Source organism: Chinchilla lanigera, unplaced genomic scaffold (genome assembly GCF_000276665.1).
Source record: "Chinchilla lanigera isolate Chin_1 unplaced genomic scaffold, ChiLan1.0 scaffold00036, whole genome shotgun sequence".
Classification (NCBI taxonomy): domain Eukaryota; kingdom Metazoa; phylum Chordata; class Mammalia; order Rodentia; family Chinchillidae; genus Chinchilla; species Chinchilla lanigera.
Genome location: NW_004955437.1, coordinates 12,253,000 through 12,278,984, shown reverse-complemented (window position 1 = coordinate 12,278,984; position 25,985 = coordinate 12,253,000). Strand labels below are relative to the sequence as shown.

At 40.0% G+C, this 25,985-nt stretch overlaps 1 protein-coding gene across 1 annotated transcript in view; it reads left to right on the top strand.

The window, feature by feature from the left end:
- Nucleotides 1–25,254, top strand: part of Ptchd4 (patched domain containing 4) — a gene marked incomplete at its 5' end in the record, with an annotated part of 170,135 nt that extends 144,881 nt beyond the window's left edge. The window contains one exon of the mRNA XM_005389880.2: nucleotides 23,176–25,254. Coding sequence (XP_005389937.2) covers nucleotides 23,176–24,809 — 1,634 coding nt within the window. The remainder of the gene's footprint in view (nucleotides 1–23,175) is intronic.
- Nucleotides 25,255–25,985: the final 731 nt, after the last annotated feature.

The following is a 25,985-nucleotide window of genomic DNA, read 5'->3' as shown; positions in this document are numbered from 1 at the left end:
ATGTCCTGAAGAAGAGAAGGATGGCTGGGGGTGGGGGTGGGGTGTCAGACTTCACCAAGAAAGTCTAAAAATGAAGTCAAAAACAAGAAAAAACAAAATTGGGAAGACACAAGTGTGACATCGATGGCAGAGGAAGATCAAGGCAGAGGAGGAAGAAAGAAATGGGATTGCTGAGAGAGCCCTGTGTGCAGTGGTAGGGGTGGTACACGCTGAGTAGGGCGAGCAGAAACAGCATGGCTGCTTCCCCTCTGTCAAGGTCTTCAAACACCTCAGGGGTGGGGGTTGTGGCTGAAGTCGGTTCTAACCAGCAAGCCCAGTGGTTTCTAATCTAAGGATAAAAGTACCCTTGGCTCTGCCTTTGTTACTGTGCTCGTTACTGTTGTTTTCCAAAGTGATCATGGAATGGCCCATCCTAAAGAAGACGGTGTCACAAATTGTGCAAATCAGAAAACCAAGTGCTGTTCCTTGGTTCTGTTCAGTTTCCAGGACTCAGTTTCAAATCAAAGATATGGTTTGATGGAATGATGAAGAGGTAGCGAAAAATTAACCAGCACCCAATTAGCATGGAAGGCAAAACAGCTCCTATATCAAAGCAGGATATATATATATCCTGGATATACTCTCTATATATAGTATATACAGGATATATATCTATAGTATATCCAGGAGATATATATGTGTATATATAACATATAGAGAGATATATAAAGATATAGATACAGATATATATAGATAGGTCTATCTATAAGTCTAGATATATAGGTAAGTCTATCTATAGATAAGCTTATCTATATATATATCTGTATCTATATCTCCATCTATATCATCTATATCTATTTGTATTTATATAGATATGCCTACCAAATAAGTTCCAATTGCTGTATATCCCAAATATCTGTCTGTCTATCTATCTATCTATCTATCTCCAGGACATATATATAAGTTTCAAGTGCTGGCTAAAATTTGGAGTGAGTCCATGTCTCCCTACAGTGTGTGCATGCATGTGCCAGTGCATGTGTCTGTGTGTGTGTGTGTGTAACTGCATCTGTGCCTTCCACCCCACTGACCACTGTTCTAGCCGTTCTTCCAGGAGATGCTCAAAACAAAAAAAGCTGTCATGATCTGAAGAGAGCAGAAAAAAGAAACTGTAGTTTCTACTAGCTTAGAGAATTTAATGCCAGGTGAGATCTTACAAACCCTGGAATGCAAAATTCTAGTTGTAAATAATGAAGGTCAAAAAGCTAAGTGAGATCCTCAATCCCACTTGACTGGAAAAGGAGTTGAGCAGTATTTTCTAGTCAGGAAGACTGCAAAACCAGTCCTCCCATAGAGGGAGCTGGGAGTCCCAGGCCAAGAGAGCGAGGCCCCTTGTAGTCTGAGGAGCCGTGTGGCCTCTGTTCTGACAGGACACATGTACAAGGCCTCCGAGCCACAGAGACTGACACCAGCAGGGGCGAGGTATAGTTGTCTGTGTCCCACTGTCCAGCCTCTTGACCGTTTGTGCTTGTTTCTTCATCTGTAAAAGTGGTGACTCATATTTCTGCCTCACTTCAAAGAGCCCTATAGATGGAACAATACAGAATGAAAGCGCCATAGCAACTGAGTTTGAACTAGAGGCTAATAAACCATCACTAGATGACTGAAGATAAAAATATCTGTCATGTGCCTTTATAAGAGCTATTTTCTTAGTCTTAACATATTGACCTCCAGAACAAAGAAGGTATGCATCTTAAAACTAGAAAATATTAAGCTTTATAAGGTTTTATTCAGTAGTAGTAGCATTTGAGCATGGGAGTGTTTTTCATCTAAATGGGTAAGGGAATGTGCATTGTATTCTTAGTGGCATGCAACTGTATCACTCTTCCAATGTCCCCACAAGATGATCATTTGATGCTTATCACTGATCTGCCCCAATATGAACAAAATATTTAAGTGACTGTTTCCTTGAGGCTACAGAATGTGCATGGCTTTGCAGAATCTGCAGTTTCTTGGTGTCATGTGTATGTTCCCTCTGTAAAAGGGAACATCCCTAAAACCACAATGCCAGTTTCTCTCTCAGGGTAATACGGTAGTCTTTGTCTTGCTTTCTTTTCACCATCCTGATAAAAGTAGCATTCAGACTGTATATTAGTGTGCACACATCACCCCAAAGATAAGTTGTGGTTTTAATTTCAGTAAATATATATTAGCACTCATCGTATACCAAGCACCCTGCTAGGTATTTTGACATTTAATTCATACAGTACTCCTGGGGGAGAGGCATTGAAGCAAGGTAACCATTACGTAGTTTCTATGTACATCACTAGTATTATTTCACTGTTCACATATTGTAATCTCCTCAAACAGATCATTAACCACCCACAGCTTTACATTCATCCTCATGGAAAAGGTTTATTAAAATTGGTATTTTGTAATTGAAGTTAGTAGGAAAGACATAAGCCCTAAGTGGCTGAACTTATAGCTATGGTATAATTAGGTATGAGTTAATTCAGCCTTTGTGATATAAACCATAGTATTTCCTTAGCAGAATATTGACAGAAAGCAGGTGTGATCCTGGTATGGGTTATGTGACAGGTGGACTAATTAGCAGAGTGGGTTGGCAAAAAAGTAGCATCCAGGGAATATGACCTAGTTCTCAGATTCCTTTGAGCATTGTGTCCAAAATTGGGCGGTACCATAGTAATTATGTCAACAGGTCACTGGCGGTGGTGAGTTCATTTTTAAAGTCCCGAGCAGCAGGACAGCCACTTCTCCTGGAAACCTCAGCCAACAGGGCAGAGGCTTAGGCTGTAATCAGGACTCGGAGTTCTAGCAGGGGAAGGAAGAAAAACTCCCAAATCGTGGACCATGCCCAGTGAGCCGGAGTTGAGAGTGGGGCCAGAGAAGAACTAGCTGGTGGCCACTAACTAGAGTGTCCAAGGCTCCCCCAAACAGAATTCGGGTGCTCAGAGCACGTGATAAAACTGGGTCTTACCTTTTAGCAGAGGTTCTCTTTTAGGCTCTTACAGGTCTTGATCTACTTTGTGGGCTGTGGCCCAGTGGGACTTCGCTTTCAGAGGCTTCACAGAGCTCCTCTGGTTGGCATTAATTGTGGGTAGTTGGGAACCAATCTCTATGACAGCCTTGGCTCACAATTCCAAGGACACATGTATGAGTTTTTCAGCACCTGCCCATATAGAGATTTAAAGAAAGGTTTCTCCAACTCTCTCCTTTCCAGAGTCCCCTCACCCTCTCACATAGCTGAAGGCAAAAGCTCAAGTTTCTCCAACAACCCACTGACACCATCCTGGCTACAGGGAACCCAGGTGCACCCTCTCCCTTACCAACTGCTTCCCCCAGTAGAACTGTAAGTCCAGGCCAAGACTCCATCTCTCCCAGTACCATGGAGAGTGGGGTTAGGCATGGTTATTTTTCATAGTATTTGGCCAGAGCAGGGTAAATATTTTTTAAAAGATTGCTACACATTGAACAGCCTATTTTTCGGGCCTTTGTCTAGAGAGATTGGCCCTCTCAGCGAAAACTTTGGTTCTGTGCTTTGTCATTCCCAAGTTAGGGGTTTCGCTAGCCAAGCCTGGGTATATTAGAGAGAAAAAGAAAGCGTACGGCTTTCATCCCATGTTGCTAAAATCCACTGTACAACTACCCTCTTTATTCCTCTTTTTAGAGTCTTTTTATGTTTTTTATGTTCAGGGTTTTTGTAATTACATTTAATGGGAGATAGAATCTCGTCCATCTTGTCCAAACCCAAAAGTCTCACATTATTCATTTGAAATCATCAACGAAACATATTTTGTCAAGCGCTGTGCTTCTGGGGCCATGGACTACTATAAAAGAATATTTAGATCACGAGGCTGCTCGAACACCAGCAAATTTCACAAGCTCTGCAAGGAGGCAAACTGCTTCCTACTGGAAAATAATACTTCTCAATTCCAAAGTAAATCAGTTTCCAAACCTCTCCGTACCAGGTCCACTTGGCCCCCAGAGACCTTTGACAGCATCCAAGATTTGAAGGCATGCTTGGGTCAGGGGGCTTCTGTGTGGAGGGAACAAAACACAGGCATTCTGCTGTTTGCTATCAAAGTGATTCTGCTTCAGAAAATGAAGACAGAAGGAAACGTATCAAAGTTGAAGTGGTGTCTTTCCTAATCTGATTTGTGACTAATACCAGGTTTCCGGGTGAGTAATGACATCATAGCTTATTACGTAATAGTACAGTAAACCCAACAAACTCTGTTAACACAGCCACAAAAGTCAAGGATATGCTGTTTGTAAAGTTAATTAAATAAGGAAGCTGGGCCTGCCAATCCCCTTAGATCCAGACTTTGAAGAATGGGGGCGTGCCACACCAGCTACCAGTGACCTGACACCGGTATCGCTTCAAGGTTTACACTGGGGCTGTATCCCATGTGGAAAGTTTCATTATTCTCCTTTTATAAATACTAAAGACATTAGGAGTCAGCAAACTTCAGAAATTTTCCCAAAGTCAAAAAATCTGACTACGGCAGAGCAAAAAGAGAAAATGAGAGAATCTAAGCTCTACAGGCTTAGTTTTCATCAGTACTCCAGCGTGCCCGGAAAGAATGTATGTTTGTGTCTCCTGGCCCACATGTCGCTGGTGCTAGGAGAGCTGAGAGATCCTACCAAGGCGGAGGTTCTAACCTGGAGGGAGGGAAACCCTCTTCAGTACTGGGAGGACGTATCATGAATGGTCTTCACCATGTGTACAACTGTTGTGCATTGGCCTGAGTCTTTGTCACATTTTGCACCTTCATTTTTGGTTCAACTATTTTTTTTTTATGATAAGAGAATGAAAACATACAGTTTAGAGACTCCTCAGTAAGCTAGGATTACGGGTCCCATTCAACCCAGCTATTTCCCTTTTGGGTATTTTTCCAGAGGAACTGAAAACATCATAGCACAGCAATCTGTATGCACCCATGTTGCTAGCAGTGCAGTTTGTAATAGCTAAGTCATGGAAGCAACCCAAAGGCCCATCCACTGAGGAATGGATAAAAAATTGTGAGATTTTTTTTTATGTACTGGAATATCACTCAGCTATAAAGAAAGATAAACTTGAGGCTTTTATAGGTAAATGGACACAACTAGAGACCATATTCACAAGTGAAATAAATCAGACCTGCATGTGTAAACACAGTATTGTCTCACTAGTGTAAGAACCTGAAAGAGTAAATAAAATCTAAAAGATACAGTAAATAGGATAGCTAAGATAGTTGTACTACTGATTTCTATTGCTTTATTGAAAGGAATATTTAATGTTTAATTGTTTGATCAATCTTACATGCCTATATTTGTTTGTCTGAGTAACCAATTTGAAGATATCAGCTAATAATTACTAAAGTGTAAGACACCGCTGGAAAAGCTGGGCTCTGCTACTCTCCTAGAAATCTAACTGGAACTGGGTAGGTCTGTGTGTGTTGTGCTGTGTGTAGTCAGATGACACCCTGGACTTCTGTGAACTATTTCAACTTCTTTGGAGCACTGGCTTCTTATTCTTGGCTTCCTTTCACACTATGAAGACAGATACAGATTGACAGAAATAAAACGGACCATCCCCTGGGCTCCAACAGAGGGCAAAGGAGCTCCAGGAGGAAAGCAAGTCAGCTCCAGCCCAGGGAGGGCACAGTTGGCCTGCAGGCCATCTGACCTGACCAGGAAGGGGGTGGTGGTGGACAGCAGGCTGACTGCTAATAATGAAGCAGTACAGAGGGAGCTGGGACTAGGGCACCAAATCACTCAAATTATCTTGTTTGGAAATGGTAGCACAAGAACCCTGACCAAGGACATCCTCCTAGTGCTTCTGAAGTCTCCAGTATTCTTATGTGCAATGGTTGATCTTGATTGTTAGCTTGATTGGACTGAGACACACCTAGGGAATCAGGAGAGCACATCTCTGGATGTCTCTATGAGGGGGTCTATACTTCCAGAGTATGCGGGCTCTTTACTGCATCCAGGACACTCTGTAGAAGGAGACCCTTCTCATGGTACTGTTGCCTCCTACCCTGCAAACGTTCCCAAATGGATTTACAATAAAATCAAAACTCCTTCATGTAATCTACAAAGACCATAGTTTTTCAACCTGCTCTCTTCTCCAGTCCCATTTCATGACATTTTCCCCATTCTCAACAAAAGTGCTGTGTGTGTGTGTGTCTGTGTGTGTGTGTTGGTTAAGTGTCTGTACTTCTGTGCTTTCCCCCTTGTTCTTCCAGCTCTCCAGCTATTTTTATGGCCTTTGTACATCCTGTTCCTCATACACCAAATGCTCCTTCCTCATCTTCTCCCCACCACAGGTCTCAACTCCAATGGCATTTCCATCACCTCCCTGATACAAAGCATGTCCTTTTTTGTTCTCTTCATTAAATCCTAGCCCTTGCTTTCCTAGTACTAAGTGCTCTTGTAATTATAGATTTAGTTGCAGGTTTTTATGTTTCCCCAGCATGTTAAACTCTAACTGTTAAATATTTGTCAAGAGTATCTCCAGAGTGACTATATGAATGATATTCAGTATCTCTTATTGAAAGGTGAATCTTTTTTTCCTGATACTCCACTCAGTAGGAGCCAGAAACAATTCTCTCTGCCTTCTGTAAAGCTTGTAGACCACACAGAATTTGAAATAAACTGGAATGTTGATTTGCACCTGCGCTGCTTCACACATCCAGGAGATATTTTTCTTGGTTTCATCCTCCTCCCAGGAGAGTCTAAGTCGGAGGTGGTTACACTTTTTCTGTAAAAGGCCAAACACTAAAGAAGTTTTACTTTGCTATCCATATGGTCTCTGTCACAGCTACATAGCTCTGCTGCTGTTGGGCGGGGGGAGCAGCCATTGGCGATATGTAAAGGAATGATGGCTCTGTTCCATTACAATTTATTTCCAAAAGAGGCACCAAGCTGGCTTTGGGCCACAGGCTGTACTTTACCAACCTCTGTTCTAAGTGACTAGAGATGAAGCTGCAGGTAGCACACTGTCACCACCTGAGCTGTAGCAGAAGGTCCTTCCCCACTGGCATCCTGCCTTCTACTGTTGTCACCATGATGGTCATCTTGTCCAAAGGCCTCCCGTCCTGACACAAAAACCAAGTCCTCACTGTGACTGCCAGGCTCGCCTGTCCCCAGCCTTTATCTCTCATCTTTCACCAGGACTTGCTCCTCAGCCCTCTCCAGCCCTAACCCAACCCTGGCCATGAGCTGCTGCCTGAAGAAGTTAGACAGGCTTCTATTTCAGGGCCGTTGCACTGGAAACTGGAACACTCCTCCAAAGGACATTATCACCAGCTTCTTTTTTTCCAGGCCACTTTCTAAAAGTGATCTTCATGGGAAAATTGTTCCTGGCTGCCCTGTCTAAAATCTCACACCAGTGGCTGAGTGCAGGGGCAAGCACTTGTAGTGCTAGCTGCTTGGGAAGCTGAGGCAGGAGGATTAATGGAGCCTAGAAGTTAAAGGCCAACCTGGAAAACATAATGAGACCCTGTCCTAATTAATTATTGAATGAAATTAAATTTTCTGTCCCTATGCAGATTCTTTGAACCTTTCTTCTCTGATTAAATTCAGTAACTCATCAATATACAACACATGGCATTAAGTACCAGTATTTTTTTCTCTCCTTTTAATAGTCAAGCAAAGTCAGTCAAGTTTTTAGCTGAAAAGATTTGAACAGCGTGCCCATCTTTGTGCTCAAATTAAAAATACAGCCATTTATTTCCTTTTGAACTGTCTCCACTTAAAAGGGTGGGTATGAGGGAGGAGGATTAAATTACAAAACTGAAAAAGAAAATGTACTTTTCTTCTCAATTAAATGAATACACAGAAATTCAAAAATGGGGAATCTTATGTAAATTTGGGGGGTACTTGTGAATGTGCTGACCAGACCATTCACCCTGAGTCATAGAATTGCCAGAAAAAATTCTTCTGAGGGAGCTCCAAGGACAATTCGTTTCGTAACTGAAAATGAATAGCACCATGTGACATGTTTCCTTTGCACTCTGGAACAAAGGAAAATATCACTGTTCTTGGTATTCAAAAGTGTACTTGAGTTATTTATGAGTGTATGAAATCAGCACGAGGTCAGACATAATTTACAACGACCCTATGGGGCGGGGGGGGGGGACAAAATTAGCATTTGAATTGATTTCTGTGTAATGAAAAGGAGACCAGCGTAAGAAAAATTAGTCAACATTTTAAAAATTGGCTACTTTTTCAGAAGAGGAAGGAGAAATCTTTGCTAATTAATCTCCAGGCTGAACTCATCACTGAGGGCTTCCACTTCTTTATCAACCCATAGCCTCATATTTCTGTGAATCTTTAGTTTCTTGTATGTCAACTTTCCCATTTGTGTGTATTTCCCTGAACTTTTATAGTCTCTTTTATAGTCTCCCCTCACCTCTGCCTACCTGCAGCTCCTGGAATATATTAGACTGACAACAAATGTTCATTTCCCTAGATTAAAGTGGCTTTAAAATGTCTTACATTCTTATTTCTTAAATAGATGCTTTCTCTTAATGAGACTGTAAAGCGCTCGAAATAGAAAGTGTTCCAGCCTCTCTTCCTCTCTGATCCTTCAATATTCAGAACATAAATAGTATTGAGTAATTGCTCAACTGGATTCCTCACAAAGTTGAATATGTACGTTGAATAATGTGAGGAATATACATTGAATAATGTGAGGAGTAATATTCCTCACAAAGTTGAATATGTACATTGAATATGTAAACCTGTTGCAATTCTATAGTATTTAGAATGGAACATTTCAGCAAAGCTCAGTATCTCAAGGGGAGTGCGATGTCTGAATCCTTTAGAATCAAACAGCTTATTTTGTTGTAAAAATCTTGGCTCGTGGAATGTTTTCACTCCAGTAAAGTGAGAAATACAAGTTAAACTAAGAAAATGACACCTACTCTGCTGTAGTTACTAACTCATGCACACTATTTTAATACCTCAGTGGGTTATGTGACTCCACTGCAAGCTAGTAGCAACTTTAGTTTTAAAAAGAAGGAGGGAAAGAGGAAAACTGTAGTGGGGAAGCAAAAATGAAAACCAAAACAAAACAACAACAAAAAAAAAACCCACAAAAACAGCAGGATTTGGAATTTTAGGTGCAAAGACTTTTCCTAGAATAGTCTAAAAGTTAGGGTCTGCTACCACTACAGTGATCAGCGTTGGTCACTTTGGCTGAAGGGCCCTTCGGACATATCTTCCCGTGCTTACTGCACATCTGCACCGCACAGCTTTGCTCCCTGGCACCTGATGTCTCTCGTGGGAAAACTAAATTGGTTTAAATCATGTGGGAGCATTATAAATACTGTTTAGTGATGAGAATAAATTGGTTCAAATCACATAGGTACTTTCCTACGTACTGACTGATGAGGAATGCGCTGTAATTTATAATGAAATGAAGGAGGTTATCCGGCAAGACGTAAGAGGAAGTAACCAATTTTTGTCTTGAAGAGATTTAAAGAGAGGGGGAGGGAATACTTCCAAAGTCATTCTGAGCACAGTAATAGCAGTGTACCAAAACCAGACAGGACAGCATAAGGAAAGAAAGACACAGGCAGTAGCTCTTTTAGTTTGGATTCAGAAATCTTCAAGAAAATACCAGCCAAGGGCTGGGGATTTAGCTCAGTGGCAAAGAGCCTGCCTGGCAAGTGCAAGGTCGTGAGTTCGATTCCTGGTACCAGAAAAAACAAAAAACAAACAAGAAAAAACAAACAAAAAAGAAAATACCAGCTAACCCAACTCAATAATATTTTAAAAGGATTATACACCACGGCCAAATGGAGTTTATGCCATAAAAGCAAGAGTATTTTAACATCCTAAAATCAATATACAGTATCAATAGAGTAAAGGTCAAAATCTACACAATCATGTCAGTAAACACAGGAGAAGGAACTTGATAAACTGCAATAGGTTTTATAAAAACACTCAGAAATTACTAATGGAAGGGAACTTCCTTAACCTGAGGAATCACATCTATAAAAAAAAAACCTGAAGCCAACAGCAACCTTAGTGGTGAGAAACTGACTGCTTTTCCCTGCAAATAGGAATAAGGCAAGGATATCTGCTTTCACCACCTCTATTCCATACTGCCTGGAAGGTTCCAGCTAGGGCAATTAGGCAAGAAAACATAGGACATCCACATCAAAAGGTTGAAGAAAAACTATCTTAATTTGGAGATGATATGACCCCCTATATGGAAAAATTTAATCCACTAAAAAACATTAGGAAAATTTAATCCACTAAAAAATTAGAACTAATTCATTGAAAAAAACATTAGAACTAAAAGCAAGGTTGCAGCATACAAGATCAATACACAAAAATCACTTGCATTTTATATGATAGCAATAAGTAATCAAAAATGAAATGAGGAAAACAATTCAATTTATGAGTGTTAAAAAGAATAAAATCTTTAGGAATACATTTACCAGAAGTAGTGTAACAGTTCCTCTCTGAAAACTACACACCATTGTAGAAAGAAACTCAAGGCATAGATGAATGGAAAGATGTTCCATCTTCATAAGACTTAGTATTGGTAAGATGGCAAAGCTGCCCAAGAAACAAGGACCCCGTCTCAACATACTCAGACACCGCAGAGCTTGGGAGCTCAGAGCAACACATTCATTCCTCAGTTTTACAGTAAATAGGTACTAGGTGCCAAGTACTGCCTTGGGATTGGTGGCATTAGAGTCATCACGTAGCACAGTCACTGCCCTCAATGCTGTGATCTAATCAGAGGGGGAATGAGAGGCTGAGAGGTAGTTTCTGATCCTGATCACTGAAAGAACTACAAAACATGTCCCTAATTATACTGAATCTTTCTTGATCATCAGATAAGGGGGGAGTAACATGTCTGCCTTATAAGGAGTTCATAAGACTCAGATACAACCATATCCCCAGAACCCCTTTGCCTTCATCTCCTCACTTAGTCCATCCTTTATGCCCACCCTGTTCCCCATACACATTCTAAGGAAAGGAATAAACACTCTTTCATCCAAAGAAATAAAAGATCACTATGCTTTTAAGATGGGTATTCTCAGGAATGTTGACATTCTTATGGAAGAAGAATTCCTGACATTAAATAGTAAACCCATTTCCACTTTAAGATTTCCACATACTAGCACTTTTTCCTAGTGATGTTCTAAAATGACAGGCTACTCCGCTGACCAATGAGGTCAACCCTGTTCTATGGAGAATGAAGAGCCAGTATGGAAGGCCTGTGAGTTCCCTCACAGACTTCACGACCGTGTTCAAGGTCATCCCCAGGATACTCTCTTCCCCAAGAGAAATGGAGACTTTCCTTTGAGGACTTCACTGTTGTCAAAGACAAGCTTTGTACAACTAACCTGACCACGTCTGTCACAGAAATCACCCAATCCTCAAATGAGAAGTGTCCTCAACCACCACAGCACAGGAGAAGATGGGAGGAATAGAAGCATTCACCCCAGGTAATCATCAGCCCCTGATGACAGGGATGTGACTGGGAACTGATTCTGGAAATTTCTAGGTGACCACTTTAGTTCTACATGTGGAAGAATATTCTCCATTTCAGGGGATGTCTGGGCTACATGTGCATTTTAGTGGATGCTGGAAGCATCTGTGAGCATGAGGGCAAGGATGAGAGTGTGCTCAGTGCCGTGACTTGCCTGAGGCAGGCTCTCCACTCATATCTGCTGGGTCACATGTTGGCATCTTTGCAAGGCGAGAGGTTTTCCTGAAGGTTCGAATGCCCCTGTTCCCACAGTCAACCTCATGAGAAATTGTGGGAGGAGTCTGAGGGATGCTACATTTTACAAGCTGTTGTCATGCCTCCATCAGCCATTTATTAACAATTTGTGGGCTCTGTGTTGTCAGTTAATTATAAGTGAACATGTTCTGAAGAAATGTGAACTTGTCTTGTTTTTGTTTTGTAATTGCTTAACATCCCCAGAGTTCTCCTATCTCTAAGCAGTAAAACCTGCAAACCACTTGCCTGCACTTTCTCATGGTCGTGTGGCTACATCTAGCCTTCCCTAGAGTCCACTTAGCTGTTTTACAGGAGCAGTCTGGGAGGATTTAAACTCTTTCTTCTTTTTGTTGCACGATGAACCTCTCTCTAATGGAAACAGGCAAGGAAAAGTCCATGAGGATTATCTAGATGGAAAAAAAAAAATGAATAGGATTTACCAGAAGGATGTACATGTCTGCATGTGTTACCATTGCTAACTCCTTCCTGTTGCTAAACTTTGAGAATGAATCTCAGAAGTCTGCTTCAGCACACTGTGAACATATAACTACAACTTCAAATGGATATTCACCCATAAACAAAATGTAGTAGCTGGTACTTACTGAGTGTCTAGTATGTGCCCAGGGCCATGATAAGTGCTGTGTGTGGATTATGTATTTATCTGTCCCAGCAAGGCTGTGAGATGGGCACATAAGGAATGTGCCTGGAGAGGTTCCTTGTTGAAGGCTGTCTGGTGAAGAGGTATTGAGCCAGGATTAGAGTCTTATCTGACATACCAGAGCCTGAGTCTGGCAACCTCTGCCATGCTGCTGTCTGCTCACCCCTTAATCTCAATCCTCTGCCTTCAGACATCAATACTCAACATTTTCTGACCCAATTTCTGTTTATAAATGCATATGGTAATAAAGCCTGGCTAAGCAATGGACCCTTGAAAGAGGATAGATTGCAGGAACTGAAGGTGAGGAAGGGATTTTCAACTGAGGAGGAAGGCTGTTCTCATCGGAGCTGCACGTGTAGCAACACCCATGCCTCGGTCCTTTGCAGAGATCGCTTCACCCATCCCACAGCTGGGCTCCTCCCAGGAGCAGCCCCTGTTTGCCCGGTGGCTTACAGACTGACTTAACAACTAGAAGTCCATTTTAACTTCCCTCCCAATAAGAATGAGCAACTCCGTTAGCTCATTCTGAAGAACACACATGTAAATATACTTCAATGAGTTGAATCCAGTTAACTAAAACCCTTCCTTAATTAGCATTTTCCCACAATTAACATCCAAGGATTAAAAAATCCAAATTTCAAAACAATCAGAGCAGGAAAGCTTAAACTTTGCTCTGGGCCCAGTCTGCATCTAACGCCAGCTCCTACTTTCCACAAGCACACTCAGGAATGCTTACCGTTTATGGGAGCTCCCATGGTGTACTAACAGATGGCAATACTCTTCAGCAGTTATTGTTATTTCCTTTTTCTACAGGTTAGCAAGCAGAGCCATAGAGAGGTTCACCTGCCCCAGCCCACACGTCTAATAGACAGTTGCAAAGATCTACCCTCTTAACCAACCTGCCATGCTGCCTTCTGACCACTGAATTTTATCATGCAAACCCCAAAGTGCATTGTTCCACTGATAATAACAACAGTAACTTCACAGAATGTCTCTTGGGTGCCAGAAACTGTTCTAACCACAACTATTACCCCATTTTAGCATTATATCAGCCCTTTAAACTTTTCCAGACCAGGGAACTGAGACACTTAGAGAGTCTCATGCAATGACAAGCCAGTGTTGGGACTAAGAGTTTCACGCCAGAGCACATCTTTGTGATTGCTACACGTACAGACTTCTTTTTTTGTAGGACTAGACACAAGAGGGACACAGAAAAATCTTCTTCAATAAAGTTAACCAACCAATAAAAGCAAAATCAGAAAGGAAGTTCTGGTTGATTAATTTAATGACTATTCAAATGATCAGAGCCATCCCATTTTTGAGCTTTCTGGTTAATTGGGTTACGACTGGCTTCGGGCCATGCACTGCAGAGAGAATTCCAGCCACAGAATGTTAGCATTTCATCCTTATAGGTGAGAATTCCAGCCACAGAATGTTAGCATTTCATCCTTATAGGTGAGAAAGAGAGAAAAATATTCAAGGAGACCCTAGAAACTGCCCATTAAAGCATCATGCCAAAATCTGTGCTACAACTCTGAAGATTTTCTCTTGAAGGCTATTTAATAGAAATTGAAATTGTACATAATTTGAATTTGCTAAGTCAGATTCCTTTCATTTCAAATATGTTTCTTAATGATTGAATCAGACATTTTAAAAGCATTCTCCAGTTCTTGGTGTTACAGAAAGCCTAAGTCATCATCCATTTTACTCTTTATAGAATAAAAACCTCCAAAGCTTGCAATTAATGAACTGTTAAATTCAGACATGTGGATGTGACACGGTTTTCAAATGGGACAAATAGGAATTATCAGACTTCAAAGTGATGGCATTTTCCCATATCCTTTTAGTGGAAGGCACTCAGAAAATAATCTTCAAGCAAATGAATTAAATTTCCTAATCAATTTTGTTCTTAAATGTCTTTAGCTCAGTTAATGCCAACTATTTTAATTCTCATTCTTGCAAGTTCTCCTGTTTATTACTCTTCTTTAATATGGCTCTTTGTTCTAGGCCATAATTTCTTTCATGTACATTGGTGTTTAGTCTGTAAACTACCAGTCCATGCCTCTTGACAACTGCATGATTTTCTGTGCTTCTCCTAATTCTCCCTTTCATTGCTTTGCTTAAAGCAGTGAATTTTTGCTTCCATGTGTCCCTTCCTCCCTCCTCCCACAATGACATCCTACTTTCTTCCTCTCAGAGATTCTTCCTGCCTCTCACATGCCAACTGGCTTTCGCTTAGCACTGAGAATGCAACTGAAATTTTACTCCCACATGAGGCTATTCCCTGTAGTTGTGGCATGGTTTGGGTATTCAAATCCACCCGGACTTACTTCTCACTCAGAGCTCCTGCTGTAACTCCTGTCCTGAGAGAAATCAGTGAATAAAATAACAACAACAACAACAAAAATTCAACACATTTCAATTTCCAGAAATATTTGTCGTAAAACACCAATGACATCCTGCCAAAGTCTAGCAGAAAAACTACTAGAATTGAGCAAAGTTAGGTTGATTGACTCATTGCAATGAGACGTCTCCGTGGAGGACCGGAAGCGTTGTAGGAGGAAAGTATCCATTGACATACTACATTGTTTTTGCAGAGAGTTAGGTGATTTGGAAGAGCACTCAGTCCAACTTCATTTAAATATATGGAATATTTTTGGTGACCAATGCTACTAAACATGTGAGACAACAACCCTGAAGTCAGGCAAGCTGCTGCTTGTGGCTTGGGTGTTATGGCACACTTTGGTGGGGATGATTATTGCTCTTTATGTTCAGCAGCTGTTCCATTGCTGGTAAAAGTTATTAAATGTGCAAATTCCAAAACCAAATGTAATTGCTGCAGAGAGTTGCATCTCAGCAATAGGGAAGATTTTGAAATTTAAGCCTAAGTGTGTAAATGCAGTGAAGCTCTTCCACACTGGTTATCATGGCTTCCACTGCATGAAGATAAAAAGGAAGCTATTCAGACTTTGAGTTTTCTGTAACTTAATTGAAAGTAACCACCCAATTGTAATTGGTCCAAATAATTCAAATTTTCCCAAAATAGTATAATTGCAGAAGGAAAAGTTAATGAGACTATTAACTATGAAGATCCTTATGCCAAACCCCTAGCTAATGTTGTTCATCAGATACAGACTTCTGAAGAATTGTGGTTGGAATGCATATCCCATCTTGATGATGAACAGGAAACTCTGCAGGAGTTGCTAAATTTTGCTTGAACCACTTTAATATCACTTAATTATCCTCTACTATAAAATAACTACAAATAAATGTTGTAAATGGATTCCATTATAAATAAGAGAACTTTCTGCCAAGCAGTTTATATCTACCCCCATGTTTTTCCAGGGTTAGTGTACCCCCATGTTTTTCCAGGGTTAGTGTACCCCCATGTTTTTCCAGGGTTAGTGTTATAGTCTTCTGTTTATCTTGCATGTTTTATCTCTTCGACATAGACTTTGGTGATAAACTGTGCTTCCAGTTGTCTTAGAATGTTTTTTTCACCATTCCTCTGTTTGGTATAACATATATACACTGTTGCTATTTGTCTGAACTATAAATGCTGGGCAAGCAGTATACTGTACTTGGTACCAAGATGTCATGCTAACTGTCACAAGAAGCTTAAAGTTCACAAAGATATAGTGGTAGGTTTATTCCACCTTTATACTACTTCTGGTTTTTATGGTAATGGGAGGGTGCAGTAACTGGAAGAGTTTTAAGATATCACAGTGAATGTAGGAGTTTTCCCTATAATAAATAATATGTATGAACTTTTTCATAGTGTATTCCAGAGAACTGGGTGAAAATTCCACTCTAGTTTCCAAGGTATCCTTCTGAGAGCTACTGCCACTTTTAAATCTCCTTAACCAAACTGGTCTTCATTTGTTTGCATACCAGAACTTTAAGAACCATGTTTCATGAAAGGAACATCCAGGTATATCTAACATTGGTAGCATGTAAGGTACTGTAATACAGTGTTTGACAAACAGGAATTAATATTTATGGGAGTCAGTGTTATGTGTTTCAGCAGAGTATTGCTTTGTGTATATGTGCCATTTTCTCCCTGTAAAGCAGCTCAACAAGAAGAGAGGCTCTGATTCAGAACACAGCTAAAATAAATTTCTATTTTGAAGACCCTAACATTCTGTAGTAGCTGAAGGTTATGCTATTGTGAAAATGAACTCAAAACATACAATAGATGATAAGAAAGGGAAAGAAATTCGACTGGGATGAGGGAAAGAAGAAAAAAGAAAGAAGGAAGGCATGTATATGGATAACTTTACTGCTGATGTTTGATAGTATATTGAAAGGAACAGCTAATGCTTGAAATTTTTTATGTTCTGACCAATTTTGCATGCTTATGTCTGGTAATTAAGCAACTGATCTGAAGGCAACAATATGCAATGGAACTATCCTGGTGAATTCCTAGCATCTTGTCTAGTGAAATTCTATTATCTCTAATACTTTATCTGATAATTACTTTCTTATTCTCTTTAATGGTTTGAACAATCTTCCATTCTTACATCTGGTAATCTGAGCAACATAGTTGAAGATAACAATATGTAACATAACAACTACTGTTAATTTCATATCATTTCTGTCTTGAAACCCTATATCACTTTAAATGTTCTTGTTTTGGTTCATTTATATCTGTGATGCTTGTATGCTGCTACTGTTCTTTTTGTTCATTTGTTACTCTCTTTAAAACAAAATGTAAAAAAAGAAAATGAAACAAACAATTTTACACTGAAATATCAGAATAGCTTTGAGATTAGTCACTTATCAGCATATATGTACTGTAAGAAAACAGGTCTATAAATCTAGGGTTAATTCTATTCATTGGAATGTCAGGCTTTAGTGTTGAGGTTCTTTTTTTTTTTTTTTTTTTTTTTTTTTTTTTTTTTTTTTTTTTTTTTTTTTTTGGTTTTTTCTCCAGTACCAGGAACCGAACTCACAACCTTACGCTTGCCAGGCAGGCACTTTTGCTGCTGAGCTAAATCCCCAGCCCCTTGTTGAGGTCCTTGTAGTGTAGAAAAAGGTTTCTACTCACCAAATCATCAGTCCAAAATTCAAATGCTGTACATCTATCATGGCTTCCTGGGGCTATTGTGAGTACTGTGTATTTAAAAGTATTTAACAAACATTGAAGACCTAGTAAGAACTAAATAAATAATAAGTGTGACTGCTGTCAAAAAAAAATGAAGAGTGCTCAAGGAAGCACGACTAGTTAGTGTGGAGAAGAGACAGTAATACCATGATTAGTTGCCTCAGGACTTCTCAGACTTGCACAGAGAAAATGCCAGAGTCAGTCAGCTGGCTGGAAAAGTTTAAAATGCTGACATGAAGCCAAATTAGTGAATTATATGCTAATTTCCCAGTGGGATGCCATTGACATTTGTCACCACCTCCTACACAAAATCGTAGAGTAAATCTCAGCAAACCTCTCAGTAAAACAAGGCAAGTTCACAAAATTCTATACTGAATATAAACATGTCAATAGTATTTATTGCAAGAAATAATAGCAAGTGTATTTATTATGAGTTGTAGCTCATTTTAAAAATTAATTTAAAATGTATACATTATAAATATACAAACAGTGAATGACATAAAGAAATGGTATACCTAAAATATAACTAGTATCAATCTATTGTTTATTAATTATTGACATTGTTACAATAATGCTATTACAAGTATTGTTATAAGAGTACAATACAAAGGTTGACATGGCTAATTCAGTTTCACAAGCATCTGTTAAAGCACCTACAATATACCAAATAGGCTGCAGAAATGAAAAAGATTATGAGAAGCTTCTACCGATGGAAAGTTCCAGCTGGGTGCAGTAATATGTACCATGATGGGCACAGGTACAGGAGACAGGACCAAGCAGCTCCTATGCTAGAGGGTGGGATGCAGAGGGCGGAGGGAAGGTGTTAGCAGCAGGATGGTGCTCTGTGCTAAACTTATGCTTGAGATCACGCTAAGTAGGAATCAGCCAACTAAAGGGAAAAATGAACAAGTGACCCCTGCAATACAGACGAGTGAAAGTTAACTCAGAATGTTCATTCACTACCTAGATGTTTTGTTCAACTCCTCAGCAGGTTTAATTGACTAAAATTTTATTTTTCCATCTATTATTTGCTTATGGTTGCTCTAAGGATGTCACAGAACTTAAAAGCCTAACACAAAGTCAAAAGGCTTTTTCCACCTGTGCTTAGACGTGAACTTCACAAACAGCAGTTAGCCAAAGGAGAAATAGCTCCTAAGGGAAAGCAGGAAGCTTTCTCAGATCAGGTCATGGGAGTTGCATTTTTTAGCCTCTATTTCTTGGGTATCTACTGTAGGTATCAAGCTCTCATGTCCTGCTGAGAGCATAGCATTTTCAAGACAAAAGGGAGGCCCACAGAATGCCCTCCCAAGGTAAATGCTTCCCCCTTTTCCATAGGGAACCCACAGAGGGTGCTTATTAAAACAACATACAGGAGAAAAAACCAATAGGGAGTACTGATAGCATCAGTTATGATTAGTTCCAATCAGAGTTGAATCTTATTAAAACAATTTTCTTTGGATTCATGGGTTTTGGAGAGGTTGATTTTGAGATTAAAAATGACATCTGTAAAAATTATAGTACATTTATTGATCTGAAAAAAGCCACCTTCTGCCTCTCCTGTCACCAGAGTGATCCTACAGCGGTATGAGTACATTCACAGGTGGAAGTTTCCCCAGGGAGGGGCAGAGCATTCAGGAATGTTAGTCCAGGCGGGTCCAGGTTCTCAGAGAAGATCCACCTTTGTTTTTCCTTGTTGGAGATGATTCCTTGAGGACCCACTGGAACTAAAATTAACTCTGAGCATTATCCATCTTGCTCAGAACTCACTCCCTCAGAAATTTTTATTCCTTACTTTCAGTATTTACATATTTGCTCTGATAGACTTGTACCACCATGACCACAGAAAGAACCCATGTGGTCTTCATTTGTTTATTTCTCGACTGCACACAGCAGAGCTCCTTAAATCACTGTTAAGTATGATGTGTTAACAAGCTGCCCTTTAAGCTTTCTTTTATATTGATAAGACTTCTACTTGCTTTCACTTAGAAAGAGGTTTCCCTACAACATCCCTCAAGACTTTGGAAAGTTAATTCACATATATGTACACACAATCTATTATTTCTTATTATCTTCCTCCTTGAATTTTCTTCACAATTCCTCCCCTTCCCAACTCTTTTCCACCCTGTCTGTCACCAAACCTTAGCAAAGGAACTTTCTGTTATCCAACAATCCTCAAGTGGGTGACTTGGATTGTTCCAAGTTTGAAATATATACTGATGTAGTGCAAAGAAGTCATGAACAAAATTTTGAAACCTTAAATAAATACATATTTGGACAATAGTTTAACTCACTGTACCACCAAGTTGATCTCTGCCTTGAGAAAAATTATCACGTATGTGTATTACTCTCTAACTAGTCAGGATCTTGAATGGAGTTCTTCCTAAAACAAGCCGGGGACTTAGATGAGGAAAAAGGTTTCAGTGAGAAAACAGTAGTCAGGACTGAGATACTGCAAAGGCAAGCAGAAACACTGAAATGACACCCGGGATTTTGAGGCAGATTTATTTATGTTGACAGGCATTGATCAGAATCATTCCCAAAATATCAGGCCCTGATATCTGGTGGTCTAGGGCTTACATGGGATAAGCAGGCAGGAAATACAGAGGCAGAATGGTTTGTCAGTTGGGGATTGGCTTATACAATGTGCATCACAGTGACCAGCTGTGCATCACGGTGACCAGCTGTTTCTAAGAGACAGGAGCAACCAGAACTGGAACCGGAACTATTACCTGGGCAACTAACAAACTGAAGCATACTGGCTTACGGGTGGGGGCATTTTCTGTTACAGGACCAGAAAACAAGGTTCATAATCTAGATCACTGTACAACTGGGTGAGTGACACTTATATTTGATCTTTGTATATTCATCTGAGGTGGTGGCCCATGTTTTTTGTATAGACACCAGTATCTTGATCTGAGTGCAGCATTTAAATTGGTGTAGGACTTTTATAAATGGAACAATCAGGAATAACAAAAAAATGAATTAGACAGCATCAGAAAAAATAAGACAAAACATATCATGCTTGGATATTATGTTTCCAGTCTCTATTGCTCTAAACAGTAATATAGTTTAGCTTCATTTTTTCAGACATATAGACCTTTGTACTGCATAGAGCAACATCTGGCCTACATACCAGTATCCCTAGAGTTCCACTAAAATGACCATTAGCAAAGGCTAGCCAAATTTAGACAGAGAAACATGTAGCCTTCCCCCTTGTGATTACAAAGATAACAAGAGCCCTCATTTCCAAAAAGAGGTGCTCTAATTAAGTAACTACCTTACCATTATCCTGATATTTTATTTTTATCTAGAGAGTAAGAGACAAAGTATTCTGTTTTGTCAAGGAGTCTTGCAGAAGACAAGAATGAATAATTCATGCTGTTAGTTTTTTTAAATTTATTTTAAAAATAAACGAAGGAAAACACTTTAACAAACAGACATCCATTTACAAAATAGCATAAGAACAATACACACAATACAGAGTTACAAAGTGATAGAAAATTAACAATAGTTGTATTACGTACTGATATCTTCAAAGTGTCATGTTGTTTAAGAGTTGTTAGACTTACTTCAATATGCATATATTGAATTCATAATTTAAAGCATGAAGAAATAGATCATTGCCTCAAAAAAAAGGGATAAAAAATATTTGCCTTTAACTCAACCACACTTTTATAATTCTTTCTAGTTGCTAGGATAACTTTATCTTTCCTGATTAGCAATCCAGAGAGTGTTGGAGAATAAATAGGCTTCATATTTGAGGTAAGATGAACTCCAATTTCCACCTTCCTTTCCCTAACAGCTAATAATAACAATTCTCTGGGATGGAGAGAGAATTATTATTATTAAATGTTAATTTCCCATCATCTTGTTTTGAAATTCTGTATCATTTTTATTGTTTTTTGGGGGTCTCTATAAAATAGATTAAAAATACAACAATTCTCAAAATATTGGCCAGTGAATCTTTAAAATCAAAGATTAGAATCACATACATTTAAATCTTTGAATGCTAGAAAAATTAATTATGAAACAAGATGCTTTAGATCCTCATAAAAGAGATTTTGGTAAATGTTAACTCATCTATAAAATACTGTTTCTTAAAAATAGGTTCAGCCAAGTAGCATGTTTAGCCAAGTGAAGATTTAGTTTTCTTGAAGGAGAGTTCCAAAGAAAAGAATACTGGCACTCTTACTGGGGGCACTAAGATATCATCTAGGAAAACGTGCTTTCTGGTTTTCTAATAAGTATCCTTAGAGGACTTCTAGTTACACTGCATTGTCTAGAAATACGTGTGGTGAAACATCCCTAGTTGAAAAGCAGTCTGTGAAATAAAGTTTTTACTGCAGTCTCAAAGTAAGGAAGAAAGAAAAAAATTGTGTCAGTCAGTTAGCAAAGTCTCCAAGAAGTACAAATTCAGGAGGACCACTAGAAGGCCCTAGATATCATATTTTCATTAAAGCACTACCAAGTGAATTGGGTATGTAACACCAATATCTAGGCATAACACCTGGTTCATTTTCCAAGTTTTTTGAACTGGATCATTTTGTGCTTTTAAACTGAATCACTAATGGTTTTTTTGGAGAACAGCCTAGCCACATCTTGTAGCCATTCACAGAAAAGCTTCCTGTTTAGGACTGCAATGCCCATAGGGCAAGAGTAACCTATGAAGATTTCTACTTACTCAGAAAGCTGCCAGTTGATATATTGTGTATGGTGATTGACAGATCCAATTCAGGGAAGCAGAGAAAAGGAAAAATTACAGATCTGGTATAACATCTTTGCTTTCCCAGTTATGTTCTTCTTTTGCCAATAAGGAAGAGACGATATCTTAAGTGCTGTCAGATTCCTGAAAATAACAGCTCAGAAGCTAACAGTCTGCCACATAATTACTTTTCAAGTAATATTTGTTGAATAAATGCTTTCACTATTTACCCATATGAAAGTATACACAGAAGTTCATTAAAAAGAAGCATTCTTCATCAGTGTAAATCAAGTAGTAAAGGCAGTCACCATACAATCCTTTCATACAAAGGCTCCTCTAGGAGCCTGGAGAAATGGTTTGATGTGACTTCTCCCCCTGAAGATCCCTCCCTGTGTGACCTGGAAGATCTTTTCGATACACATCAATTGTTAATTAATTGAATCTATTGGGTATGAGGTGTTTGGCCAGCAAGCAGGTTATTAACATTGTAAAATCAATTTAAATCCATTTTAAGTGTTTAACATCATCTTGTAATTTCCTAGATCAGCACATAAATCAGTCTGAAATGAGGGTTAGAGAGGACAAGTCAATGAATCAGTGGACTGAGCACTGGAATAAATGCTGAAGATGCACACAATAGCCCTGCTCTTGGAACTTGTGATTTATCTAGGAAGATAATGTATGTGCAGGAAAAAGGCACATGATAGTGTAACATCATGTCTACACCTTGTCAGGTTAACAGAACAGACAACAAATGTTTTGTTTTACTCAGAATACCAATAAATGTGAGGTTTGCTAAAGTGGAAATAGGGACCAAATATATCCTGTGTGTAACTCAAAGTTTGAGATTCTGATGAGCAGATCCTGGCACTTTGAAGATTAGAACACATGCTGTAAGCATAGATAATCTGTAAGGAACTCACTTGAATGATAGGAGAAAATAATGGCAACTCTTCTTTTTCTTCTTTATTTAACACTAGGTCATGGGACAAAAGGTGTGTTTGAGCTTCTGTCCGGATGGCGGAGAACTAAAGAGAATTTGCCCTTCAAAGACAGGGTGGCAGATGCCTACTCAGATGTGATGGTTACCTACACCATGACCAGCTCCTTGTACTTTATCACCTTTGGAATGGGCGCCAGTCCTTTCACAAACATAGAGGCTGTGAAAGTCTTCTGCCAGAACATGTGTGTCTCTATCCTGTTGAACTACTTCTACATTTTCTCTTTCTTTGGCTCCTGCCTGGTTTTCGCTGGCCAACTGGAACAAAACCGCTATCACAGCATCTTCTGCTGCAAGATCCCATCTGCAGAGTACCTGGACCGCAAGCCTGTGTGGTTCCAGGCCGTGATGAGTGATGGACACCAGCAGGCATCCCACCACGAGACAGACCCCTACCAGCACCACTTCATCCAGCACTTCCTCCGAGAGCACTACAACGAGTGGATCACGAACATCTACGTGAAGCCATTTGTGGTTATCCTCTATCTCATTTATGCTTCCTTCTCCTTCATGGGGTGTTTGCAGATCAGCGATGGAGCCAACATCATCAACCTCCTGGCCAGTGATTCTCCAAGTGTTTCCTATGCCATGGTTCAGCAGAGATACTTCAGCAACTACAGCCCTGTGATAGGGTTCTACATCTACGAGCCCCTTGAGTACTGGAATAGCAGTGTCCAGGAGGACCTTCAGAGGCTCTGCAGTGGCTTCACCACAGTGTCCTGGGTGGACCAGTATTACCAGTTCCTGAAAACCAGTAACATCAGTGCCAGCAACAAAAGTGACTTCATCAGTGTCCTACAAAGTTCATTTTTAAAAAAGCCAGAGTTCCAGCACTTCCGAAACGATATCATCTTCTCCAAAGCAGGGGATGAAAACAATATCATTGCTTCCCGCTTGTACCTGGTGGCCAGGACTAGCAGAGACAAGCAAAAGGAAGTCATAGAAGTGCTGGAAAAGCTGAGACCCCTGTCGCTTTCAAAGAGCATCCGGTTCATTGTGTTCAACCCCTCCTTTGTGTTCATGGACCACTACAGCCTGTCTGTCACCGTGCCTGTGTTGATTGCAGGCTTTGGTGTGCTGCTGGTGTTAATCCTGACTTTTTTCCTAGTAATCCACCCTTTGGGGAACTTCTGGCTCATTCTTAGCGTCACCTCAATTGAGCTGGGTGTTCTGGGCTTAATGACCTTGTGGAATGTCGACATGGACTGCATTTCTATTTTGTGCCTTATCTACACTTTAAACTTCGCCATTGACCACTGTGCACCCCTGCTTTACACGTTTGTATTAGCCACCGAGCACACCCGAACACAATGTATAAAAAGCTCACTGCAAGAGCATGGGACAGCCATTTTGCAGAATATTACTTCTTTTCTTATTGGGTTGGTCCCCCTCTTCTTTGTGCCTTCAAACCTGACCTTCACACTGTTCAAATGCTTGCTGCTCACCGGGGGTTGCACACTTCTGCACTGTTTTGTTATTTTACCTGTGTTCCTAACCTTTTTCCCTCCTTCCAAAAAGCACCACAAGAAAAAGAAACGTGCCAAACGAAAGGAGAGAGAGGAGATTGAATGCATAGAAATTCAAGAGAACCCTGATCATGTCACCACAGTCTGAGGGCGGAGTTTTCCAGTATTTTTTTTTTCCAGTATTGCACAAGATGCAGGAGGAGGAGCTCAGACCTCAGCAGCTTGGGCTGGCCAGGGGTAACAAGGCAAGTCAGACGAGAGCACCCCCGGGACAGTGTCTGCCTCTCAGGGGGAAGAGAGAATCAAACAGGGGGAATGTTCTTTGCAACCTTGTTCTCCACGAAAGATAAATCTCTAGATGTGATCTTAGAGCTCTTCCAAGGAATGACAAAAGAAGCAACTGCTTTTCAAAAACAAAGCTTAGGAAAGATGGAGAAGAGAGTGAAGGTGGTCTCCAAATAGGAAAAACAACTTAGGAAATACCCAAATTGCCATGTCACGTTCCATGGTTGCTTGTTGAACAAACAGGTTGGTCAATGGAAACCTATGCACTTGGGAAGTACATATTTAATCCCGTCTAAACCAAAGGACTTCCCAACCCATTGTATGTGTACATATATATGTATATATACCATATATACATATGCTTAGAGTTGTCTTTCATGTACATTGATGTTTGCGTGCAGGAAGGTGCCCATTTGCAGACAGTTTGGCCTAGACCAGCAGAGTCAGATCAGCTTTAGCCAAATATACACAATTCATTGGCGGCCACGCACAACCAACCCCAGGGTCTAGGCAGCAGCAAGGTGGCACTCAACTGTGTGACAAACAAGGTGCACAGCAATGCCACATTGGACTCCACATAGCACATTGCCAGTCACTAAGATTCTAGCTTGGGATGATTTTGCATTTAAATTATTCACTATATGGATGATGTTTAAAGTCCCATGTTAAAACTACATAGTTGATATGGCTTTCCAATGGCCTTTAATGGTCCTCTGTATTTGAGGGGGCTGATATGGCTGCTTGTAGAGAGCTCACACACCTGCAAATGAGCACTTTACACATGCTGTCTGTCTGTGAGAGTACACAAGTGTGTGTGTTTGTATGTGTTTATATGTGTGTCAGAGAGAGAGAGAGAGAGAGAGAGAGAATTCCACAATTACAACTTTCTTATTCTAGATGGTGAAAATGTACTGCCATGGAACATAATTAACACAGAAGAGAGGAAACATAGCTGAGACTCTTGTCACAGAGTGAAATAGAGCAAAGGGGGACCATCACCACTCATGGCACACCATCAATGGCTCCTAGTTTAAGGAAA